Raw genomic sequence first — 22,033 nt, forward strand, 5'->3', positions numbered from 1 at the left:
AAGGATACAATAAAGTTCAGAGGTACAATAATTAGGAAATAAAAAGATTAGGAGAGTTACACAATCAATCTAAATCAAGCCAAAGATACAACATAATCATTAAAGTATTAAAGGTGTTAAAAAAGTCTGACTTCTTAAATAGTTTTAGCTTACTATGTCTGTGCACTAACCTTGTATCCTCCTGGCTGATTACCAATGAAGACTGTGGCATTCTCCCAACTGTCTGTCTGTTTTTTAGAAATCTCCAGCAAGTCTTTCTCAGCTGAGCCTCTGACCATTTTTACATAAAGGCTTAATGGTAACGATGACTTTTCATCATAAATATTGTACCAGAAGCTGGAAAACATGAACACTCCAGTTACAAAAACAGCTGACATAGGGTGTATGACAACTTCAAGTCAGATCCTGGTTAAATCATTGATATGCATTGTCAGTCAAGGACAAACCTAACTGGAAAACACATATCTTAAAAGCACAGATTCTTGTAAGTACCTCATCTGACACCCCAGAGCTGCCCGCTGCTCAACATAATACTCCAGTTTAGCCGCTGATGATGATCCATCGTTTACATGCATAACATGTCCTGTATCCAGCAGGCAAATATCCATCATCATCATTAAAGACTTGATCTTGTAAATTAATAAAACACTTACATCACTCATCATGACATGAAGTTAATAATCACCCCAAGAGCTTCCTGTGGTGTGGTCCTGCTCAGGCACTGAGGTCATGTTTACCATCTGCCGTTTCCAGCGGTAGGAGGAACCGCTGGTGTCACGCCAACCACAGGTGTGATGCTCAAAGTCACACGACCCTTAAGGAGGATGGAGGCCGAAATAGAAAAACAGAGCCAAAATGTATTAAAATTCATGAACCTGTTATAGTTGTATTTCTCAACTGTTCTGTTTTATTTGTGTGTATAAAATTTGAAACAATATTTTTAACAACTTAATACTGTTCCGTTATAATAATTTGAGTGATAATGACTGAAGATTTTCATGTACTTTGGGTTCCTTTCAGCTGTACATTTATTTTCAGATGACAAAATGACTAGTCCGACTTAGGGCTCAGTTTGCGCCATGTATGTGAGCTAATGATAGCTCTTCATCATTAGCTCACATGAGGTGCTAAACAAAGAGAAATAAATGCATAGAAAATCGTGAAACAAAAGATTTTGAAAATGTTTTGCAGAAAAGCAAGGATACCACAAAACTCCTCATCTGAGCCATCTTCACAATCCTCCTTAAAATCACAGACGAGTTGAGCAGGAAGGCATTCTCCAGATGTGCAGTTAAACCCTCCATCGGGACACGAGGACACGATGACCAACAACACTGTAAAGACAGTTTTATTACAAAGAGATTAGAAGAGAGCCTGGGGAGGAAATGTGACCGTAACTTTGACTTACACTGTGGTAGTTTTTTTATTTCAGTGTTTAAGCATCTCAAAGCTGCCAGAAGACCACAGCATAAATTCCACAATTACATGCCTATTTTCTAACTACTGCAGACATTGCACAGCTTGTCACTGTCTTGTCACTGTGTAGTTTATAAGTGACAACTCTGCCCCACCTTTTCACCCCTTACTTGTGTGACACACGTGTGAGATATTTAGTTTTGAAGAGCCCTTACCTGACAAGACAAATAACTGCTTCATGTCTGGAGGAAAATGACACATCACAAGAAATCCAAAGAAAAGGCAAACTCCTTAAAGCATGTCTGCCACCTTATCTACCCTCTGATTAACAGTTTGTGCCTGAATTATTGGAGAGCAACTTTTATTACAACAGTTGAGCTAAATCCACAAGTCCTTATCGATAAACTCCAGCTTAAAGTCCAGGGTGTACTCAGTAAACTGCATTACATTTCCTGTCTTTATGGCTCTCAGTGCCTCATAACTCTTTTACTTAAGCCATTTCAAGAACGACTTAATGTCACATAAATGTTCCAGGCGATGGCACAGATCCAGAATTTTATAGCTTCCTGCTGTACATACATTTATAACCAGCGACGTGATGGTAAATGCTAATATGGATAAACTTCAACATCCAAAATGAAGTTTGAATAGGAGAAAGGTTCATTTAGATTTTGATTTTCTCACAGACACTGTCTGAGGAAATATGTGTGTGTTTCAGTGTGTGAGGACAACAATAATAATCTTAACTCTGATAATCAGCTGTCAAACCACTCTGAGTGGTTAAGTGGTAAAGCTCAGTAAGGACTTCTGAAAAGTTCAACTTCTCATAAATAAAGTCTTGACCCAAAACTACACCACTACAAACCACTTCAATTTTGGTTTGGTTTTTAAGAGCTTGCAGATATTATGATGTTTATAATGTATGGTTAAATGTAAGATAAGATAAGATAATCCTTTATTAGTCCCACAATGGGGAAATTTACAAATGTGCAATGAAACATGTAACTGACAGCAAAGGTTGCTACTCTCCTGTCTTTTCCTGAGTTTTCAAGACTGGGTGTAAACTAACTTATATTGAAGGCGTCAGGTCATACAGGTGCAGGTGTTGATAGTGTTCTGAGAGTGACAGGTTGCTATCAAAACACCTGAGCAAAGGTTTGTGTGTTTTCAGGAAATCATGAACCAAGAGCAGAATCACTGATCAGTGATAAGTTCTGTAAGTGAGCAGGAGAGGGGGAAAAAGTCTCAAAGCACAGCTTTCAAGTGTTGACATAGACATTACAGAGCCAGTGGTTGTGTTTTGTTTACTTGACACATAGAGCCACCAATTCAATGCAGCATAAGCGACATGAACTCAAATGGAGTGGAAATCACGCCCAACTACACATTAGTACTGTGCTGGTCAGGTTATGGAGCACACATTAACTGTCTGATCATGGCCTCTTCCCTTTCAGAACACATCTCCTTGGCCATGCAGTCAGTCGCCAGTAATATGAATTTGTTTCACCTAGTCTGACTGCCCCATGGTTTTCCAACCTTTTGGTTTGTTTGGTAGCATTTAGTCTTTAATTCAATTTTCTCATGCAGTTATGTAAGATGAGTACGGTCTTCCCTTTTCTGTCCAGCCTTTAGCTTGGGATTTACCAATTTCAGTTCAAGTGGTAATTTGTCCCAATTAGTTTTACAGTAGTACAGCTGTATTTGTAACGCTTGTCAGTTAGTTTGTAGTTTCAGTTTCTCTACTTGGTTCATTACAAACTTGGGAAGTATCATCCATTAGTTTTGTTTTTGTTTAGAAGTAAGGAGTAATACTGTATTGATTAGTGTGTGTATGTGATTAGTTTCCAGTTTGGGTTGATATCTGGTCTATTGTGCATTGTCTTCCATTTGGACAATGGGTTTTTCACACATTAGGCTTTGACAACAAGCTCCAATAGTGAGCTTGTTGCTGCTTGAACTCATTCACATTTTGAGGGTAACTGCAGGGCATGGTCTCCACTTTTTGTCAAAGTTTGAACCAAGTGACTCCTTGTTATCACGGACAAGGGAAGTGAATGATACTGTAACTGCAGTTATGATTACAACATCTTAATGTATATTTTCTACACTATTTATTATCACTAGACCAAATTGAGAGCAACCCTTAACATGTTTGTACATTTGCATGAAATATTTCGGACAAAGCTCCTCAGAACCTTCACCAATATAAACCTACAACAGAATTCAATAGTCTACTAGTCCAACTGGCAGGCTTTATAAAAGCAATCACTGTAGTCACAGATGTTAATATTTCAGCACAGTCCTTCACACCGAAAAGGAGAATAACCAAAGAGGAAGTGAGAATACAAAATGCTATGATAGATGTTAAGGAAGAGTTGGGGAACAAACCTCAACATCTGAATGCCTCTGCCCCAAAAAACAGGATATTGTGTTGCTACACTCAGGATGCACAAAATGTTCTATTCATCAGAAACAATGCAATCAGTCTGGTCTAATAACCTTACAAGTAATTTGTACCTCCTTACACCTATCAGAACTAGGCGAATCAGTGAATCTATCAGTGAATTTCCGAATTTTAGCCTCCTTTTGTGACTGCAGGTTATCCACAATGGCACATTTCCAGTGTCCTCTTATAGTTTTGTTCAGATATGTCCTTTTGAAATATAATTCAGTGCTACACACAAACTCAATGAAAAACACAAAATATTAATAAAAAAGCAGAACTGTTAATGATCAAAATGCAAGGTGCCAGGATTTTAGCTAACATGATGGAGTGTGTGTTGTTGTACTGGACTTCCAATAGGTTAATAATAGCAAAATAAATCATGCCATCATTGAACAAAGGACTAGACACAAGCCTTGCAGCTATAAGCTCTGTCAATGTTTATTCTCTTCCTCTCTAGTTTCAGAATATCAATGACTCCACGTCACCCCCACCCGCCCCCCCTTTTTTAAACATAAAAATACTATGATTGCAGACACCAGAGGCAGACATCTAGAATGTGCATGTGAGGATGGATGCTGGTCTAGACCATAGAATCTGATGAGTCATGTTTAGCACAAATTTCTACTAAACCTTTTTTTCCCCCCAGGATAGGAAGTGAATGAGGCCACTTTTTGCCTGTTCTGGAGTGTGACATTCGTGCAAAAGTGTGTGTATGTTGCCCCTACTTCCCTCCCAACCACCACCCCCACCCCCAAGGCTTTTTTTTTTTTTTTTTTTTTTTTTTTTTACCAATAGCAAAATGCTGAAATGTGCCAATCTGAAACATGACACTTACTCAATGATTGGGGGGGGGGGGAGAAAGTGACAGTGTCAGTGCTAATAAGATTCCCTCCTTTTCATGGTCACGCTCATAAGTCCTCTGCTTGCAATGCATGGACAATGTCTGCTGCTGTGAGACTTATCAGGAGAATGCTGACCCCAAGGATAACTCTAGTATCCTTTGTGCTCTTCGTCTTAGCATCTGAATGTTCAACAGCAAATGGTACAGTATAAAGTCAAGCTTTCTTATTCAACATATTCTGTATATTAGGCCTTTGTTCCAGGTTTGTATTGTGTCAGTGTGTGGTGGTTGGTACTAATGTAAGGATGAATAATCCAAATGCATATTCACATTCTGACATTCGCTTTCCCACAGAAGGGGATTCAAAACTAACCCTGATTAGGTGAATTACATTATGTAAAACTGCAAATTATGATGAGAATTTGTTATCTTGTTCTTATAGGCCTTTAACTATTTTTAAAAAGTGCAATGTGTGCTAAACAATGAACTGATACAACTGCAGTGGCGGACTGTATTGACAGATGTTTGTAGGATGCTCTGCATGCAACTCTAGTCTGTCAAAGTAGAGCAGGGAACATGCTTTGAAGACAGAAGCTCCAGTAGAAAAAAACAAAGATTAGTGAAAAATATATCTTCCAAAATTAGAAAGAGATTAAGATTAAGAGTATGAAAGCATCTTTGTATACTTTTAATATATTACAAGGTAATTTTTTAATACATGTAAATAAATGAACCTATGGATGCAATAGGCTGTTCAAATATAACTGTGTGGATCATTTTTTTTTTTTTTCAATTTTACATTCTCTCTGCAGATGCCCCATTCTCCCTCACTAACAGGGCCACTGGTTTTTGTTTGCTGAAAAAGTTTACCCGCTGCCTGGACATGCGCTGGACGACTGGAAACCGCCTTTTTGTTGTCACAACCAAAAAGTGCCTGGGAGCGCAGGGCAAAAGCCTGGGGAGTGAAGTGAGCCTCTATGACTGTGACATCAACAGCGACCTCCAGAAGTGGGAATGCAAGAATGGAACTCTGCTCGCTCTCAAAGGCCAAGAGCTCTACATCGAAGTCAAGGCTGATGAAACGATTGCCCTCTCCAGAACTGTCGGGCCAAATAACGACTTCACGATCACGGGGACGGTCAGTGGTGCTTGCACAAGAACATTCAGAGGTACAGTATGAAAATTCTGCTTTGGAGGCGACCAGATGTGCAGCAATAAGACATGACATTTTGTTTCTGCACCTGATGTGCAGATTGTTACCTGCCATTTTTACAGGGATTTATGAAATAACTAATCACAAAACTTGCTGCTTCTAAAATGTCAGCTGAGGTATAATCAAGTAGAATGATGCATCAAGCTGCCTGGAGTAAATCAACAGTGAAGAGAGGACAAAACAAACAAATGATTCAGGCCTGCTCTAAAAATCAGTTTTTTCACCTTTGTGGAATCTGTGACATTTCGACTGCAGAAGATGTAATTTGATCAACCTCTTATTTTTCCCTTTTAGAACTTTATACCATTGAGGGAAATGCGTTTGGTAAGATCTGCATGTTTCCCTTCCTGTACAAAGACCGGTGGTTTGGAGACTGCACTACATATGACTCCTCACAAAAGCGTGCTTGGTGTGCAGTTGAGACAAAATATGAACATGAACAGTGGGGATACTGCCCATCTACGTGTAAGTACTGCATTTTGCAATTAAATGTCACTGCAGTGAGTAGGCACGAAATGAATCTTGTAAGTGTCAGCATTATATGCATCTTCAGGCAGATCCATTTGGTTTCCAGAGACCTACCACTAGTTTAATCATCATGTTCTATTCTTAATGCAAAGCACACAGTATGAAAGCACAATTGTAGGTTACAGTAATGAATTAAAACATTTTACTGAATTACCATATTTCTTTATCAATGATCAGCCACAGATCACTGGGTGAAAAACCTTGTGACCGGAGCGTATTACCAGCTCAACACACAGGCAGCTCTGACTTGGCCCCAAGCAGATGCCAGCTGTAAACAGCAGGGTGCTTCCCTGGTCAGTGTCACCGATCCCCATCAGCAGGCTTTTATGTCAGGTAAGGTGCCACCCAGTGGATTTTTGCTGGTACTGAAACACATACATACTGACCCAACATAGAGGGCTTTGTTTATACACAAAGCATCTAGAACCACTTACATCACAATGGGTTAAAATGTTATTGTAATGTAATGTAATGTAATATAATTACTATTAAACAAAAAGACTTCAGGAAAAACTGATGTAAAATAAGATGTTTTGTTAATTTAAAGGATTCCTGAATAATCATCAAATATAGGTTAAAGGTATAGTCTAAAGGCTGGTATTTGTTTCCATTAAAATATTTACACACTAATGTTGAAGAAAACTCTCACACAAAGATCATGTCTCTTGGTTTCTAAAAAAAATCTTAAATTTACTTTATTTGCATTAGAAACAGACAAAATACTTTACTACTGGTTACTTTTTGCTCCCACCACTGTCAACTCAGTGTTTGATAAGGCCACAAAAGGTTTCTACAAGCTTTCAAGACCTCACATAAACCTTTAAGATAAGGATTATTTCATGCAAAAGAGCTCCAGAACCTGACAGTAAGCTCAAATTAAAGAAGCAAGGAGCATTGAAAGGGCTCTCAGTGACCCTGTGCCCATTAGGAGACCTGCAGCCGCGGGGTCGTACGATGCATTTCTGCAACCACATGACCACCGGACACAGTACAAATGAGTGAAAAGTCACTTACTTCACCCATCAGTTACACATTTCCATTATGGATGAAGGCAGCCACATGTACAGCTGGACCCTCAGAGGGGCTCAAGACTTGACAAGTACCCTCGTCCCTTTCTAACAAAATGTGAAATAGATCAGTGTCAAGCTGCTGCGAGTACATTGACGTGTCATTTCCTGTTTGGTGGTGCTATGACTGCAGGTGAATATTGCCATGTAGATGTGTTCAGGCCATGACACTTACCAAACGTTAAGTTTGGGGCAGACTTGACGGTCCATATGTGAGTTACAACAACTTTCTGTTTCATGGCGAAGCATCAAAACTTGCCACGGCGCTACAGCATGGGCATCTTGATGAAGACCCACAGTCTTCATCATATAACATGATATGATATAAGTGCTTGTCTGGCCACATTTGAGGTCAATCAGATCAATCCACTTGGATGAAACACATCATTTTCTGTTGCCAATAGGTGGCGCCATGACTATACTGATCTACTGGAATGTAGATGTGTTCAGGACAGGCCTGTTGTGAAACCAGTGAAATTTGGTGCAGATTGGACAAAGTATGTTTTAGTTACATCAACGCCCTGCTTCATGGCGAGACATCATAATTTGACGTGCTGCCACAGCCATGCCCATCAACATCAGGTAAAGCGTTTGATAACTTGGAATTATATAGGTCTTAAGATTAAACTGACTGAGTTTGAGGTTGATATGAGAAAAACTCTAGGAGTTTGATCAAACATAACATTTTTTGCCCAAATGGCAAAAAATAAGTACAATTTGTGTATTAAAATCAAAATGACCGACTTTCTGTTGGTTTTAGGTCCTGACTTCAAGAGACTTTTTTGTACCTCTGGATATGTTACATATTGCTACCAAATTTTGTCCACCTAGGACAAAACAAGGGGTTTTTGAAAAATTCTGGGTGGCGCTATTGAGGCATTCTGCCACGCCCTTGAGCATGTAATGTCTTCAGGGCGAGGACTCTTATCATGTCAAGTTTTGCACTAATTGGCCAACGTATGCATGGGTTACATCAACTTCCATGTTCATGGCGAAACATTAAAATTTGCCACCGTGCCACAACTTCCTGTTTCATGGCGAGACATCGAAATTTGAGGCCATGCCCTTTGACGTCAAAACAATCTTTTGATAACTTTTAATCACAAACTTATTAAGAGTATCCTGACCAAGTTTGAGGTCAATATGATAAAATCTGTAGGAGGAGTTCGATCAAATACAAATGGCAAAAAATGAGCAAAAATTAGCAAAATTTTCAAAATAAAATAAAAATGGCCAACCTCCTGTAGGTTTGAGGCCATTACATCAAGAGATTTTGGCATGTTACATATCTGTTGCAAATTTCGTCCACCTATGACCAAGTAAGCTTAATGGCAAGGGGGTTCCATTTTGCAGCGCCCATGCATACTTTGTGCTTGGGCCCTAACTATACTGCTTCCCTAAATAGTCCAAGGATCACAGTGACACTGTGAGTACAGAGGACAGATTGTGCAATCCATTTCACTCAGGAGTGATATGAAGCCTCTGTACTTCGGCTGTAAACCTGCAGGTCCTCTCAGGCCAATCACCTTCAATTCATCCAGTGTCACTTTCTCTCAGATTACTACAGACACAGACACATTTTCTGCTTTGATAACCTCAATGACAAAAGATTTTGTGACATGATTAATCTAGATTGTAATATTGTAAGATATCTTTGCAATATGTATCTTCCATGTGTTTTATTGCACTTGGTTTATTTCTTTGTGATGATTTTTGTCTTTTTGCAGATTTTGTTATTAAGCAACAAAAAAGAGGAACGGTGTGAAAAAGAGGAACATTGTTTTTTATTCTGTCCTTTTCCCTTTTTTTTGTGTCCCTCTCTACCACACAAACACACATAAACACACAGCACTACTAGGAACAGCGAAACATAAACTTTGGATCGGGGTGGTTCTGGACCCAGAACATGGCTGGCAATGGTCTAATGGGAAGCCTTTCCGTTACCTGAGATGGAGCACAGGTAAGTCCAGTAAAAAGAATTCATATACTCTTATAGCAATGTTATGCAACTTTTCTACCTTAAAATAACGACTTCAGATTCATTTCAATGGTACACTGACTCGTAATATTATAGAGAAAAGAGAGTGGTACCTCTGTCATTCCTACTCTGTACCCCAAATTCCTGTTCTTGCTCTGTAACTTGGGTTGAGTGGGTAAGATCTCCTGCAAAATCTGTTAAACTAAGTAACAGTCAGCAACTTAAACTGCTGGAATCAGGCCCAGTGAGTTCAAGAAAAATAAAGAACTGTAGATCAGTTAAAATACTTAAAAATCATTAAATACCAGCATTCACCTCTGATATCCAGCCAGGAAACTTTGAAATATCAAGCGTTATAAACAGAGTTTGTTACAGTGCTGGAACTTCCGGCTCAGAAAGCTGGGGATGTTGAGGAATACACAGCATTCGGCTGTGTTTCAGTTCAGTGAGTGGGACTATGCACTTGGAGATCCAGTCAAGTGATTGATGGGCTTTATTTGGGGTCCAACTCTGGGCCCAACAGAATTAATTACCACTCGTGGCTACAGAGACCGCCGTTGCTCAACAAAGTTATACTGTGTTGCTTTAACAATTACAATAAGTCAAATGATTTTGTGATGTTACATAATTGGAACACTATGTATGTGGATCTCCACTACTGCAGAAGGAATCTCCATCATCTTTGTTTGTTTGATTTTTTAGGACATCCACTTCCTAATCCGGGACACAACTGTGCATTTCTTGACTCTGCTGGGGATCACTCTTGGCAAAGTTCATCCTGTGTGAAGAAACTGGGCTACATCTGCTACAAAGCTGGGGCCCCACCAGTTACACCGCAAAGTACTGAACAATATTCTACCCTCCTCTGGCTACTGCAATGTTTCTTTATGTTATCAGTCATTCAATACCTTATATGTGTGTTCTTTTATCATCAGTTGAACAAGGATTTTGTTCAAGCCCATGGATTCCCTACAATGGTCACTGCTTCCACCTTCAGCGAACTCCTCAAACATGGATTAATGCTCAGAAAGAGTGCCGCAAAGAACATGGCGACCTGGTCAGCATTCGCAACGTGGAGGACCAAAGCTTTGTCATCTCTCAACTTGGATATGGTAAGTAAGTGGGCCACAGAGATGTAGATAGTCCAACCATCTCAAACAACTGAGACTATGTTGGTCTGTTGTGTTTTTGTATTCTATATAAAACCAAATGATTCAACATGTCTAAACAGGATACTTAACATAACCATAAATATTATACCTAGTGTTCAACCTGACTGTAAGTCTAAGGAAGAAAGTAAGTAAGACAGGAAACCATACATCAGAACAGGTTGCCATGTTCTCACCTCTATGGAAGAAAATAACATGTTTATATTATGTTCAAAGCTTATTGATTATCCAAATAAAATGTCTCTCTATGGCGGCTACAGTAAAGTTATCACAATAACAGATTTCCATGTTTACCAGTGTACACACACTACCAATAACTCTATTAATGTCAAAGTAAAGAGCATTTACATCAGTGAAATCTCAGCCACTGGTTCATCTGCAGTATACTCTAAACTATCCTTGTTTGCAGCATCCATTGATGAGCTTTGGATTGGACTGAATGACAGGAGGACAGAGAGGCTGTTTGATTGGAGTGACCACTCCACTGTCAGCTTCACTAGCTGGGGGTTTGGAAAACCTTCTGTGTCCACCGATGGTGAAGACTGTGTTCTCATCAGGGGGGAGGTAAGGAGCATCATGTAGGTGTTCTGGTACACACAGATGCTTCTTCTAGTCATAATATATGGAGAAAGCATCAGTTAGCATCATGGTTGAATCCATTCTCAAGAAAAGCCTCATGCAACAAATTCTGATCTATAAATACGCATTTGTACATGTTATATGATGCTTTTTTCTTTCAGAATGGGAACTGGGCAGATCGCTCATGTGATGAGAGCCATGGCTTTATCTGTATGAAGCAGAGTGAAATTGACCGGCCTATAGAAGAAGTAAACTTGGACATAGGCTGCAAAGCAGTGAGTGAAGTTAATGCGTAATCTGTGAAAAAAAGTATCTGGCCTTCATTAGCATTCGGCTAATCAGGGTGTGTGATTACAACTTGTGGAAATCCATGGCCTGTAGATTTTGCATATGAAGCAGATATATAAGAATACAATTTTTCACTTTGTTTCAGATACATTCATTGGTGGACTGTAGACCAAAGTCTTACAACAAAATGGATATTTAGCCCTTTAAAGCATAACTCCTCTGTTTTAATCAGTGCTCAATTTCCTGCAGGGCTGGAAAAGACATGGTTCCTACTGCTATTTTGTAGGAACTGAGACAAAGACTTTTGAAGAAGCTAAAGAAGACTGCAAGAGTTCAGACTCCTACTTGGCAGATGTTTCAACTGGGTGAGAATTTTATTTTCTTTTTTTTACATGTGACATTAACACTAACAAATGTTTATTTCATATAATTCAACCAGACAAGATAAAACCAATAACCCTGTGTAAATATTTCCAGGGTGGATAATGCTTTCCTAGTCACCCTGGTGGGGTTGAGACCTGAGAAATACTTCTGGATCGGGCTCTCAAACCAGAGAGACATTGATCAGTTTGTGTGGACCAACACAGACACAGTGAGGTTTACTCACTGGAACACTGGAATGCCAGGTATGGACAGACATGCAAATCCATCTTTAGATAGTAGACATAAACAGCAATTTGTATTTAACAATTTTTTCCATCAACAACTTAAGGTTACCAACAAGGCTGTGTTGCCATGTCAACTGGGATTTTGGCTGGACTCTGGGATCTACTGCCCTGCACCAATCAGGAGAAATACATCTGCAAACACCTGGCAGAAGGGGCAGTTGTAACCGTTCCACCACCGACTCAATCTCCTCCAAAGTGTGCGGAAGGTTGGAATCGAGTGGGAACAAGAAACTTCTGCTCTAAGGTACAACCTCAGCTAAACACAATGAAAGTGTTACCTACTAATACCAATGAAGCAAGAGGCATTCTCAAATAACACAAACATCACCATCAACAGTGATAGCAGCTAAAGAGCCAGAGGTTTTCCTCTAGCGTTGGTGGAGACCAAAACCTGAGCTAAAAGACAAAAAATCCATTTTAATGTTCCATAACTGCTGGATGTGTAAATAAGCAACTGTTGCTGGTAAAGCTGGTAAAAGAGTTTTTTCTCTAAAGGAAACAAATACATTAAAATTCTATCCAAATCATAATCTCTACTGCCGTCCATATCTGCTCTACTTAATTCCAGCCTACACTTCTTGTCTTTAAGTTTTTTACAGGGCCTCGTGCAAATGAAAAGACATGGTTTGAGGCCAGGGATTACTGTAGGGCCATTGGAGGAGATCTGCTCAGCATCCACAGCTCTGCAGAACTTCTAGTGGGACGGTATGGGTACAGTATTTTAACTTTAAGTTGAACAAAACACTGAAATCTAAAGTGTTAATCCATTAGTGAATGTCACACTTAGTTGGCACATCCTCTCTACACTGGCTGACTCAGCTCCACCATCTTTGCAGTATTTCTCATCACCTTACCTCTAGCAGGTGACAACATGCGGAAAGTTAGATATTTTAGATACTTTACAGAGGAGCCATTGGACAGAGCATCATCAGATAACTGCAAAACTAGTGAAAGCTGTTTACTTAAGAATTTTGAAATAAAGTTGGAAGGTCAAAAAATTTATAGGACTGTTTTTGTACTGCAGTCATGGACGAGCTTGGATTGGACTCCATGTTCCTGATCCAAACACTGGTTATGTATGGAGTGATGGATCCCCGGTAAGTTGTATGTTCTACTTTTTACAACTAATTTGATAGCTCAGATATTATTTTTCAAATATATATTCTGTTTTGTTTTTTTCTTTTTGTTCACAGGTAAACTTCCAACACTGGCAGGAAGGAGAGCCCAACAATTTTAATAATGCAGAATCCTGTGCTGAATTCAGAATCTATAACTGGGATGAGGAGGGGTCTTGGAACGACGTGCACTGTGAGAGTTACAATGACTGGCTGTGTCAGATCCGCGCAGGTACAGTTGAAAACATGTACTGAATTCTCTTCTTTTGTCTCCTCTGAAGAGAGATTAAGTAGGCACATATGCACGTATGTCCTACTTAGTTCAAGCTTCAGTGTTGGAGTGAGCACCTTCTCCTATTCTGCAAAGCTTCCCACAAGCCATCTTTCTCATAAACACATCTCCAGCAAAAAGTAGCTGAGAGGGGACAGTTGATTATTTCTTTTCTAATAGTGTTTAATCTATGTTTGCTTTCTTTGGACTGAAATTGACAGCTATTTGTGTCCTTTCAGGAGTGACTCCAAAATCGCCTCCAAATATCACTACAGTGGGTAAGTTGACATTATATAACCACACACCCACCCAGGATGACAAAAATGTGTAACATATTAGGAAACTAATGACAGCTGCTTAGACCAACTGTAACAAATAACATTGTCACACTGAACTTTTTCAATGGCTTCAAATGTCCTATTTTGTTCAACTTCCAATCTAAAACACAAGGGTATTTAATTTATTATATTGTAAGACCAAAAAAAGCATCAAATCAAAAGCTAGAACCAGAAGATATCTAGCATTTTTGCTAGAAAAATTACTAAAACAATTATTTCTGAAGAGTGTAAGCTGTAAAAAAGAAAGGAATTTAAAAGTAAGTTTTTAAAATACCAATGTTTCTAAAACATTTGCAGAATATAATACCACTTCAGATGGCTGGCTTGTGTGGAGGGGGAATCAGTATTACATTAACAGAATGTCAATGCCCATGGAGGATGCTCGTCACTTCTGTCAGCAGAGGCATGGTGACTTGGTATCTATCACCAGTAAAGATGAAAATACCTTCATATGGAAACAGGTAAGTGTTTTTTTTTTTGGTTTGTTTAACAGTTCGCACAAATTTGGCACCATGCTACAAAAGCAGGTCTTAACACTTGTGTGCATTTCACAGATTTCCAGAAGCTATGGGAATTATTATATAGGTTTGTCAGTGGATCTTGATGGGTCATTTTGGTGAGTATCAGCGATCATCAGAAAATATGCTACAGTTGGTTACATTGTAAGAGGAGAACAGAGAAGACTGTTGGGCCTTTCAAGGATTATAATCAGTGACACAGAAGTTAGAGCATCTTTACCTTCAGTAACAAGGCGCAATTCAAAGTGAAACTGAATACATAGACAGGGAAGTGCAGTTCATTATCCCGGCTAGGTAGATAGGCAATTAATGGAACAGATCTCTCATTAATTTAATCACTGACTCTCTCAATGTTCATCCAACTCAGTCCTTCCACTCATAAACCTCTTTGTTTGAATTTCTAAGCTGTTCTTCTTGATTTCAGTGATTATATTTTGTCTGAATACATTTATGGTCAGTGCTAGTGAGCCCTGTTCTCTGTTTATTTATCATGCAAAATGCCAACAAGATGGATAAAATGGTCAAGTGATTACTGTTTTCATTATTTCACAATTAATCTGAACTATGTTTGCTTGAAGGTGGATGGATGGTACTTCTGTGTCACTGCAAAGATGGGATGAAAATCAACCTAACTCTAATGTGTTTGATGAGAACTGTGTTGCTATGTCTTATTATATGGGTGAGTAATTTAAAGAAATAAAAATTCTGACCAAATTTAACAATGAATCAAAATGAGATGAGATGTTCTGGATAGGTTGCTGCTGGTGAAACATTACTCATTGTATCTCTGCTGTGCTGACAGGTTTCTGGCGTACTTTTAATTGTGGCCAAGAGCACCAGTCCATTTGTAAACGAAGAGGCTCAGTACCTGCAAACACCACTGTAGCCCCCACGGTTCCTCCTAAAGGTGGCTGCCCAATCAAGTGGACAAAATTTGACTCAAAGGTTAGAAATCACTGCAAAATCTTCCCTACCAATTTTGTAATGTCAGATCTTGAGCATCTAGTCATGTTAATTAAGGCTTGTTACATTTAAATGTGAAAACCCCACATGCATGACTAGCATGATGGAAACAACATACCATAGTTACTCAGCTTCACAGGCTGTCGTATTTCACATGTGAAAAGATACATATTTTTTTAAATCATCAAATATCATTCATACCTTTGCTTTTTGTAAATTTGGAAATGCAAATAAAAGGAAATAACACAAATGAATACAAAAAGTGAGTGAAGAAAGAACACTGTACCTAGATAGGTGGTAATAATTTAAGGGCTACAACAAAGATTTAAGAGAGTTTGGTAGAGAAAAAAGCACAGAGATGATTGAATCAGATGGCATGGCTACTTAATAAAAAAAGGATAGCATTTGGTTGTAGCGTGAGAAATCATTACTTAATTTCTTACCTACAGTGTTACAGTATCAACGCTGGTCGGAAGACCACCTGGGAAGAAGCAAGGAGACAGTGCATCACCATTGGGGGAAATTTAGTCTCTATTCCCACAAGGCGTGTACAAGGTTTGGTCTAATTTACTATGTATTTCTTTGATGGTCATAATCAGATACAATCATGTGTGCAATGTAAATATGTAGTATGAAAGTTCAATTATAATCCTGTTAAAAAATATTACTGTGCTGTGAATAAAACTTTTGCAACTGTTATATTTTAATATTAGGTTATAAATCATTTGTGGCAATGTTATTTTTGACTTAAGGATTTCATTGTTTAGTTTTAAGTTATATGTCATGTTTATGTTATACTTAATTTCTACCTTTGAATTTTTCAGCATTTTTGATCACCAAAATGGCTGAAATAAGGAATACAGACCTGTGGATAGGTCTGAGTAGTTTAAACCAAAATGAATATTACTGGACTGATGGAAAAGCAAGGAAATACACCAACTGGGGCTACACTGTAAGTACAGACGATATTATGTACAACTGTTATGTAAACGGCCTGAACTCCTATTTTTGCTGACCTTCAGTAGTTTAACTTCTCATCCTGCTGAAGTGATGTAGAAACTTGAGGGTGTATCAGTACACCATGACATAACTGTTTGGGCGTGTTTTAGATGTAACAGTAAACACTTCTAATCACACTCATGAGTGACACTGAAGGATACTATAAATAAAAATGTTTGATATATTATTTATGTTAATATATTGATTAAAAAATGTTCTGCTCTTTAGAAACATAATCGTCGTCCCGGGACCTTCTATCAAAGATGGAATGAGGTAACATTTCCAAGACTGAGTTTAAAGTAAAATACTACTTCTACTTAGTTTTTGTCATGTCATCTCATTCTACATTTGTCTATTCTAATTTAGTTTTAAATTGCAGTGTCATAGTAAAAAAACTGAAATCTTTACCACTTCCTCTGTCCTTTAACAGGAAGACTGTGTTGTGATGAACAGCAATCCTACTCTTGGCACCGGTAAATGGTTGATTAAGTCTTGTAATGACACCAATGGATATATCTGTCTTCGAAATCTTGGTGAGTTCATCCCTCTTCTGTTTTAGAAATTATCTGAGGCTTAAAAAGAAATTATGCAATATTTTGTTTGAGGACAGTAACATTAAAGTCCCAAAGTGCAATTGGTGTATATCATCATTCTTCCCCAAAAATTAGTGTGTATTTGAGTTGTAGCTCATACATTAGAGCGAGGTCTATAAAACATGGTTTGCAAAATTGTTATCATACATTGTTAATATAAAGATAAATAAATAAATAATTGGCTAAAGTTCAGAGCTAGAGTTCCCATGACAATAATATTGTGATAATGAAAAAAAAAGTTTTCATTTCTCAATAGATTTTTGTCTTATTCCCAACAGACCCAAGTATCCAGAGTCAACCAGAACCATCAGTTCCTAACATCTATGTAAATCTGGGAAATGACAGCATCAAGGCTGTGACACAAAATCTGACCTGGGATGAAGCCAAGAAACACTGTGAAGGTGATAAAGCCACCCTTGCTAGCCTGCGAAATGAATGGACGCAGGCCTATGTTGAGCTGCTGGCTCTGAATCTCAAAACTCCTCTGTGGATTGGACTGAACAAACAGCAGGTACAAAGCTGCAACCATCTAAAGTTGCTGTACTGTAGCACAAAAACTCATAGTTCCAGTAAATATTAGCTGGGAAATACTGAGGTAATGTGATTTTCAACTAACTGAATGAATTCATGAAAACCCACACGAGGAAGTTGACACAACAGCAATAAGAAACTTTACATTTGTTTAATCTATTGATATTGCATGATATTGGTGTATTTTAAAAAGCCACATGAACATTGATAAATTTCAGTGGCATGCTGAATAATCTGATCGGTCCTTGCTTTCAGACCAGCGGTTATTTTAAGTTTATTGATGGCTGGCACCTGAGCTTTGCCAGCTGGGCTGAAGGTGAACCAACCAGGAACCAACCTTGCGTGTACATGGATGTGGACGGAAAATGGAAGACTGCTCTCTGCAATCGTACCATGAACAGCGTTTGTATACAGTCCACAGGTACAATCATTAGCAGGCAATGTAAAAAAAAAAAAATACAGTCCATCAGTCATACATATAAGTGTCAGACTCTGTAGGTTTATACTGCACATTTTTGTCCAACATCTATCACAAACTGATGTTAGCTTGTTAACCTAGCTCTGATCCATGACTGTTATATTAGGGATTATATTGATGTTGTTATGTATGACCAAAATGACTAATGTCAAGCATTCAGTACTCATCCTTAACAGAACAATGTTTAAATTAAGAACTAACTGAGGGCAGGGTAGGCTGTTCTGCAATCTGTCAGGAAATAACTGTCAGTGGCAGGAGGGTTTCACGCAACAAAAACAAGACTTATGTTGATGGACCTAATAACACCTAATAACATCCCATCATCATGGTCTCTGTCACTCACAGATGTGGCACCAACAGAGTCAACCGCCTTCCCAGGAGTTTGCCCTGAAGATACGAATGAAGACTACCACCAGAGTTACTCCTGGCTGCCATTTAAGGGTTATTGTTATTTGTTTGTCACAGAGGATATTGAATGGCCAAATGCAGCCACCAGTTGCATAAGGCATGGTAAGAGACAATCCATTCAGAGAAAACTGTTTAAGTGTAGATTGAGTGTACATAGTTTACTCATGTTAGTACATATGAATTAAGCAGCACCAAGCAATATGTGCTTAGTAACTGTTATTCGTTGTAAAGGTGGAATGCTGGCTAGCATTGAAGATCCCTCTGAGCAACAATTCCTCAAAAGCAATGCAGAAATATTTCAAGACAGCTTCAGCTCATTCTGGATTGGCCTGTATAAAACTCATAAAGGTATAATCACTCTCTTTGGCAATTGCTGTTTTTCTCTTTTACCTTTTTTCCCCTCATTTATTTATCTTACACACCTTGACAGGACTACCACAGCAGACACGAGGCGAATTACAGCCACATAATGATATAGAATGTTTAAATGGCAAACTATCAAAGTGTAAATAGTAACACTGAGTTTCTGTTCGGCCCTAGGGACATGGATGTGGGTGGATAAAACGATCTTGGACTACACTAACTGGGCTGAGGATGAGCCTGATTCTGACTATGGATCTATGGGAACCTCAGATGGGACCTGGAGGTCCGGACGCAGATGGCACGATAGACCGTACATCTGTAAAACACCTAAAGGTAAGGTCATTGTACCCATGTAGTTTAATTAGCCATAGACTGTTCAATAATCCTCTAGAGTAGGATGGAACTGTACAAAAGACTATATTGGAGAATAACTGCAGGATACAGCTGCCTGAGCACAGGGGATGTGAATAATTGTTTTTACATTTCAAATATAGAGTGATGCATTGTGTTAATCTGTCTCTATGCACACATACAAATTTAAACCTTCAAGTAATCTGAATTTGTATATTTGATAAACTAAGAGCTTTGTAGATTTCACTTTTCTGTGTCTACTTAATCAAGCACTATCCAGTACAATGGACAGTGGATTGTTGTTTGTAGTTGTTTGGCCATTAAGGAAAAAAGGCTCAATGTGCTGGTCTCTATGCCAAAATGTGAAAAACGGTGCAGCTAATTATGCAGCTTGTTCCCAAACATCAAGCCTCAGATCATCTTCTACATCTCAGTTATTCTACAGGTTATTTTATGGGTGTATTGTGTACTGCTGAGGAGTCAATAATAGTATTTTATGGGTAGACTGGGGGATGACAGGGCCAGAGCCTTGTCCTCAGGGGAACTTAGACTTAGATGCAGGGGTCGTTGTGGAGCAGATAAAATTACAAATATATATTCCTTAAAAGAGATTAGTTATCTGATCATTCTTCCCTTCTTCCCCACCAGTGATACCCACAGATCCAGAAACAAAACCTGGTAAGTTACACCTTTGTATCTCCATTAGGTTGTGTAGTATTTGAATTATTTCATGAAAATATCTGAAAAAAGTGTTAAATGCAGTCCAGTTATATTTATAGGAAAAATCTGTTTTGGATTTTTTGAACTAATCTCTTCTTGTGAAATCTGTGCAGAAACTCGTGGCGGTGGAAATCCTGGCAATCGTGTCCACACAAGTTTGATAGTTGTGCTAATCATTGCTGTTACCTCCTCGCTGATAGCCCTCGCGTTCTTCCTCTACAAGAGGTCCCCTCGTCCCCTGCCCACCTTTGACAACCCACTCTACTACGGTGAACGATCTCAGCCCGATGTGGTGGACACAAACAAACTGATAGAGAACGCAGAGGAACATGCGCAAGAAAACCCCGAGCCCATTATAGCTCTGTAATTTAGAACGTAACAGAATCTAGTGGGACATACACTATACTGTATCTCAGACTGATGTATTACACTTGGAAGCTTCATTTATGTTTTTGCTTTTTTTCAGTTTTTTACTATATACGGTCTATATTCAGTTATTTAACAGTATGTCACTGTTTCAGTATGAGTTTCAGTGGAGTTGGCAATGTCTAACCTCATGGAACAGAACAATTTAGGCTCTAGGATGTCTCAATGGGAATGATCAGTATTTGATTTTTTTCTTTTTATCTATGATTGAATGTATATAATTGTCACTTTTTGCTTATGCCCACTAGATGCTGTTCATCGCTTGTGCTCTTGAAATGTGCAAAAATCTCACTGCCTGTCTTTGTTAAATGAACATTAAACTCTGCACAAAATGATAAATGTTCATATAGTGAGTTATTTCTTATTAAGTAAAATAACACCACAGATCAGTTCCCTCCCTAGCTGTTCACTTATGGACATATTCTTCCAAACATCTAATTGCTTTAGTTGTTGGGGCTCATCTACACAAAGTCACAAGTATAATGTTTATATGAAAAATGTCTTTATTTTCACTGTCTGGAACAGATTAAGTAAAAAGACCCGGACTAACCAAAGACCACCTCAGTCGACCTATTAGAGGCTTTCAGTGCCTTTTCTTCTGTAAGTTCCACATTGTCTTAATGTAGAAGCAAACAGTAATGAACAATAGAATTGGATTAAATGGTAAAAAACACAGTAATATAAGAATAAAGAATAACAGTTACATTTTGTTACACCTACAACACCTGATGGCTAAAGGGAGAGGAGGCAGGAACCACACAGCGGTCCAAAACTCTCAAAAAGTAGCTGTAAAGGTAAAAATGATGAAGAATCACAAATAAAAACCATGCAGTCACAAACAAAACTGGCCAAATCAAAACTGGTTTTGCATTGCAGTGCCCTTAACTGATGACTGCACGATTTACAGTGTGTTACTTACTGGTATGTAAATATGTCATGTAACAATTCAGATGCAAATATATGCTAGTTGAAATTTTAACATTATATTACAAACTAAAGTCTGTTTGAATTTTGAATTTACAGTTTCCCAGCTGACGACATTCTTAAAATTCATACCAGCTTGACCTATTGCTGCCTCACTGACCCTTCAGTAAACTAAGCTAATAAATGAAAAGGGAAGAGGACACCAGCGAGCAAAGCCGTGCATATATCACAACTCTGAAGCATCTGGGGGAGGGTGGGGGTGGATTCTGACTCCTTTGCTGTAGTTGGCAGAAAAATACATAGCCAGTGACTATCAATAAAGTTGCCATTCAGTATTCGTGTCCAGTAAACTATTGAGACGTTAGATACTACACTAGTACTTGATTTCAACTAATAAAACACGGCACACGTTATTCATGTGTGATATAAAGAGCTTCAGGCTTTTGCAAAATTGTGCTGACATATTCAAAAGCTACTTGGTCAACTGTCTTCAGCTGGACAAAGCTCAATGTTGCCCAACTGTTCTCACAAGTGTTCTCACAGGTTGCTTCACATATTCACAGATGACAGTTCCTCTTTTTTGTACCCCGAATGCTTCGTTCTTTCATCAAGCCAGATAGTACTACTTGCTCAACTTACTACTCCTCCACCCTGATGACAAACACTAAATATACGGTAAATCACTTGTAGTACAGAAATTGTCATCAAGGAGTGAGTACTACTTAGATATATGGATGGTCAAGAAGGTATGTCATCACTAAAGTCACTACTTTAAATCACCACTTTAAAGTGCTACAGCATTTCCCTAGCCAAACTTACCTAATTTCTGTACAGTCGTTTCA

The 22,033-nt window shown here is 38.6% G+C and overlaps 1 protein-coding gene and 1 long non-coding RNA gene across 2 annotated transcripts; one reads left to right on the plus strand and one right to left on the minus strand.

Annotated features, from left to right (window-relative positions):
- Positions 1-177: 177 nt before the first annotated feature.
- Positions 178-789, minus strand: LOC127142360 (uncharacterized). The gene is made up of 3 exons (XR_007813018.1): positions 686-789; positions 493-583; positions 178-336 (listed from the first exon to the last, which is right to left on the minus strand). It is a non-coding gene; the product is annotated as an uncharacterized LOC127142360 (long non-coding RNA).
- A 3,946-nt stretch (positions 790-4,735) lies between these two features.
- On the plus strand, positions 4,736-20,606 carry mrc1b (mannose receptor, C type 1b). Its single transcript, XM_018676205.2, has 31 exons — positions 4,736-4,904; positions 5,516-5,872; positions 6,211-6,381; positions 6,622-6,777; positions 9,361-9,471; positions 10,192-10,329; positions 10,425-10,601; positions 11,068-11,222; positions 11,399-11,512; positions 11,775-11,890; positions 12,003-12,151; positions 12,238-12,437; positions 12,783-12,898; positions 13,218-13,290; positions 13,387-13,540; positions 13,819-13,857; positions 14,215-14,378; positions 14,472-14,533; positions 15,014-15,114; positions 15,238-15,380; positions 15,848-15,953; positions 16,223-16,350; positions 16,626-16,670; positions 16,828-16,930; positions 17,269-17,501; positions 17,777-17,942; positions 18,345-18,509; positions 18,639-18,755; positions 18,948-19,103; positions 19,770-19,799; positions 19,955-20,606. Exons 1-31 carry the CDS (start codon positions 4,802-4,804, stop codon positions 20,206-20,208), a joined length of 4,302 nt encoding a protein of 1,433 aa, XP_018531721.1. The 5' UTR covers positions 4,736-4,801; the 3' UTR covers positions 20,209-20,606.
- The last annotated feature ends 1,427 nt before the right edge of the window (positions 20,607-22,033 follow it).

This window comes from Lates calcarifer, linkage group LG4, assembly GCF_001640805.2.
Source record: "Lates calcarifer isolate ASB-BC8 linkage group LG4, TLL_Latcal_v3, whole genome shotgun sequence".
NCBI lineage: Eukaryota > Metazoa > Chordata > Actinopteri > Centropomidae > Lates > Lates calcarifer.

Bases quoted from the DNA above. Each gene is read 5' to 3' on its own strand.
- mrc1b (XM_018676205.2), top strand. From the start codon at position 4,802: ATGTCTGCTGCTGTGAGACTTATCAGGAGAATGCTGACCCCAAGGATA. The intron at 5,873-6,210 runs GTACAGTATGAA...TTTCCCTTTTAG, and splicing joins TTGCACAAGAACATTCAGAG to AACTTTATACCATTGAGGGA. The intron at 10,330-10,424 runs GTACTGAACAAT...TTTTATCATCAG, and splicing joins CCCACCAGTTACACCGCAAA to TTGAACAAGGATTTTGTTCA.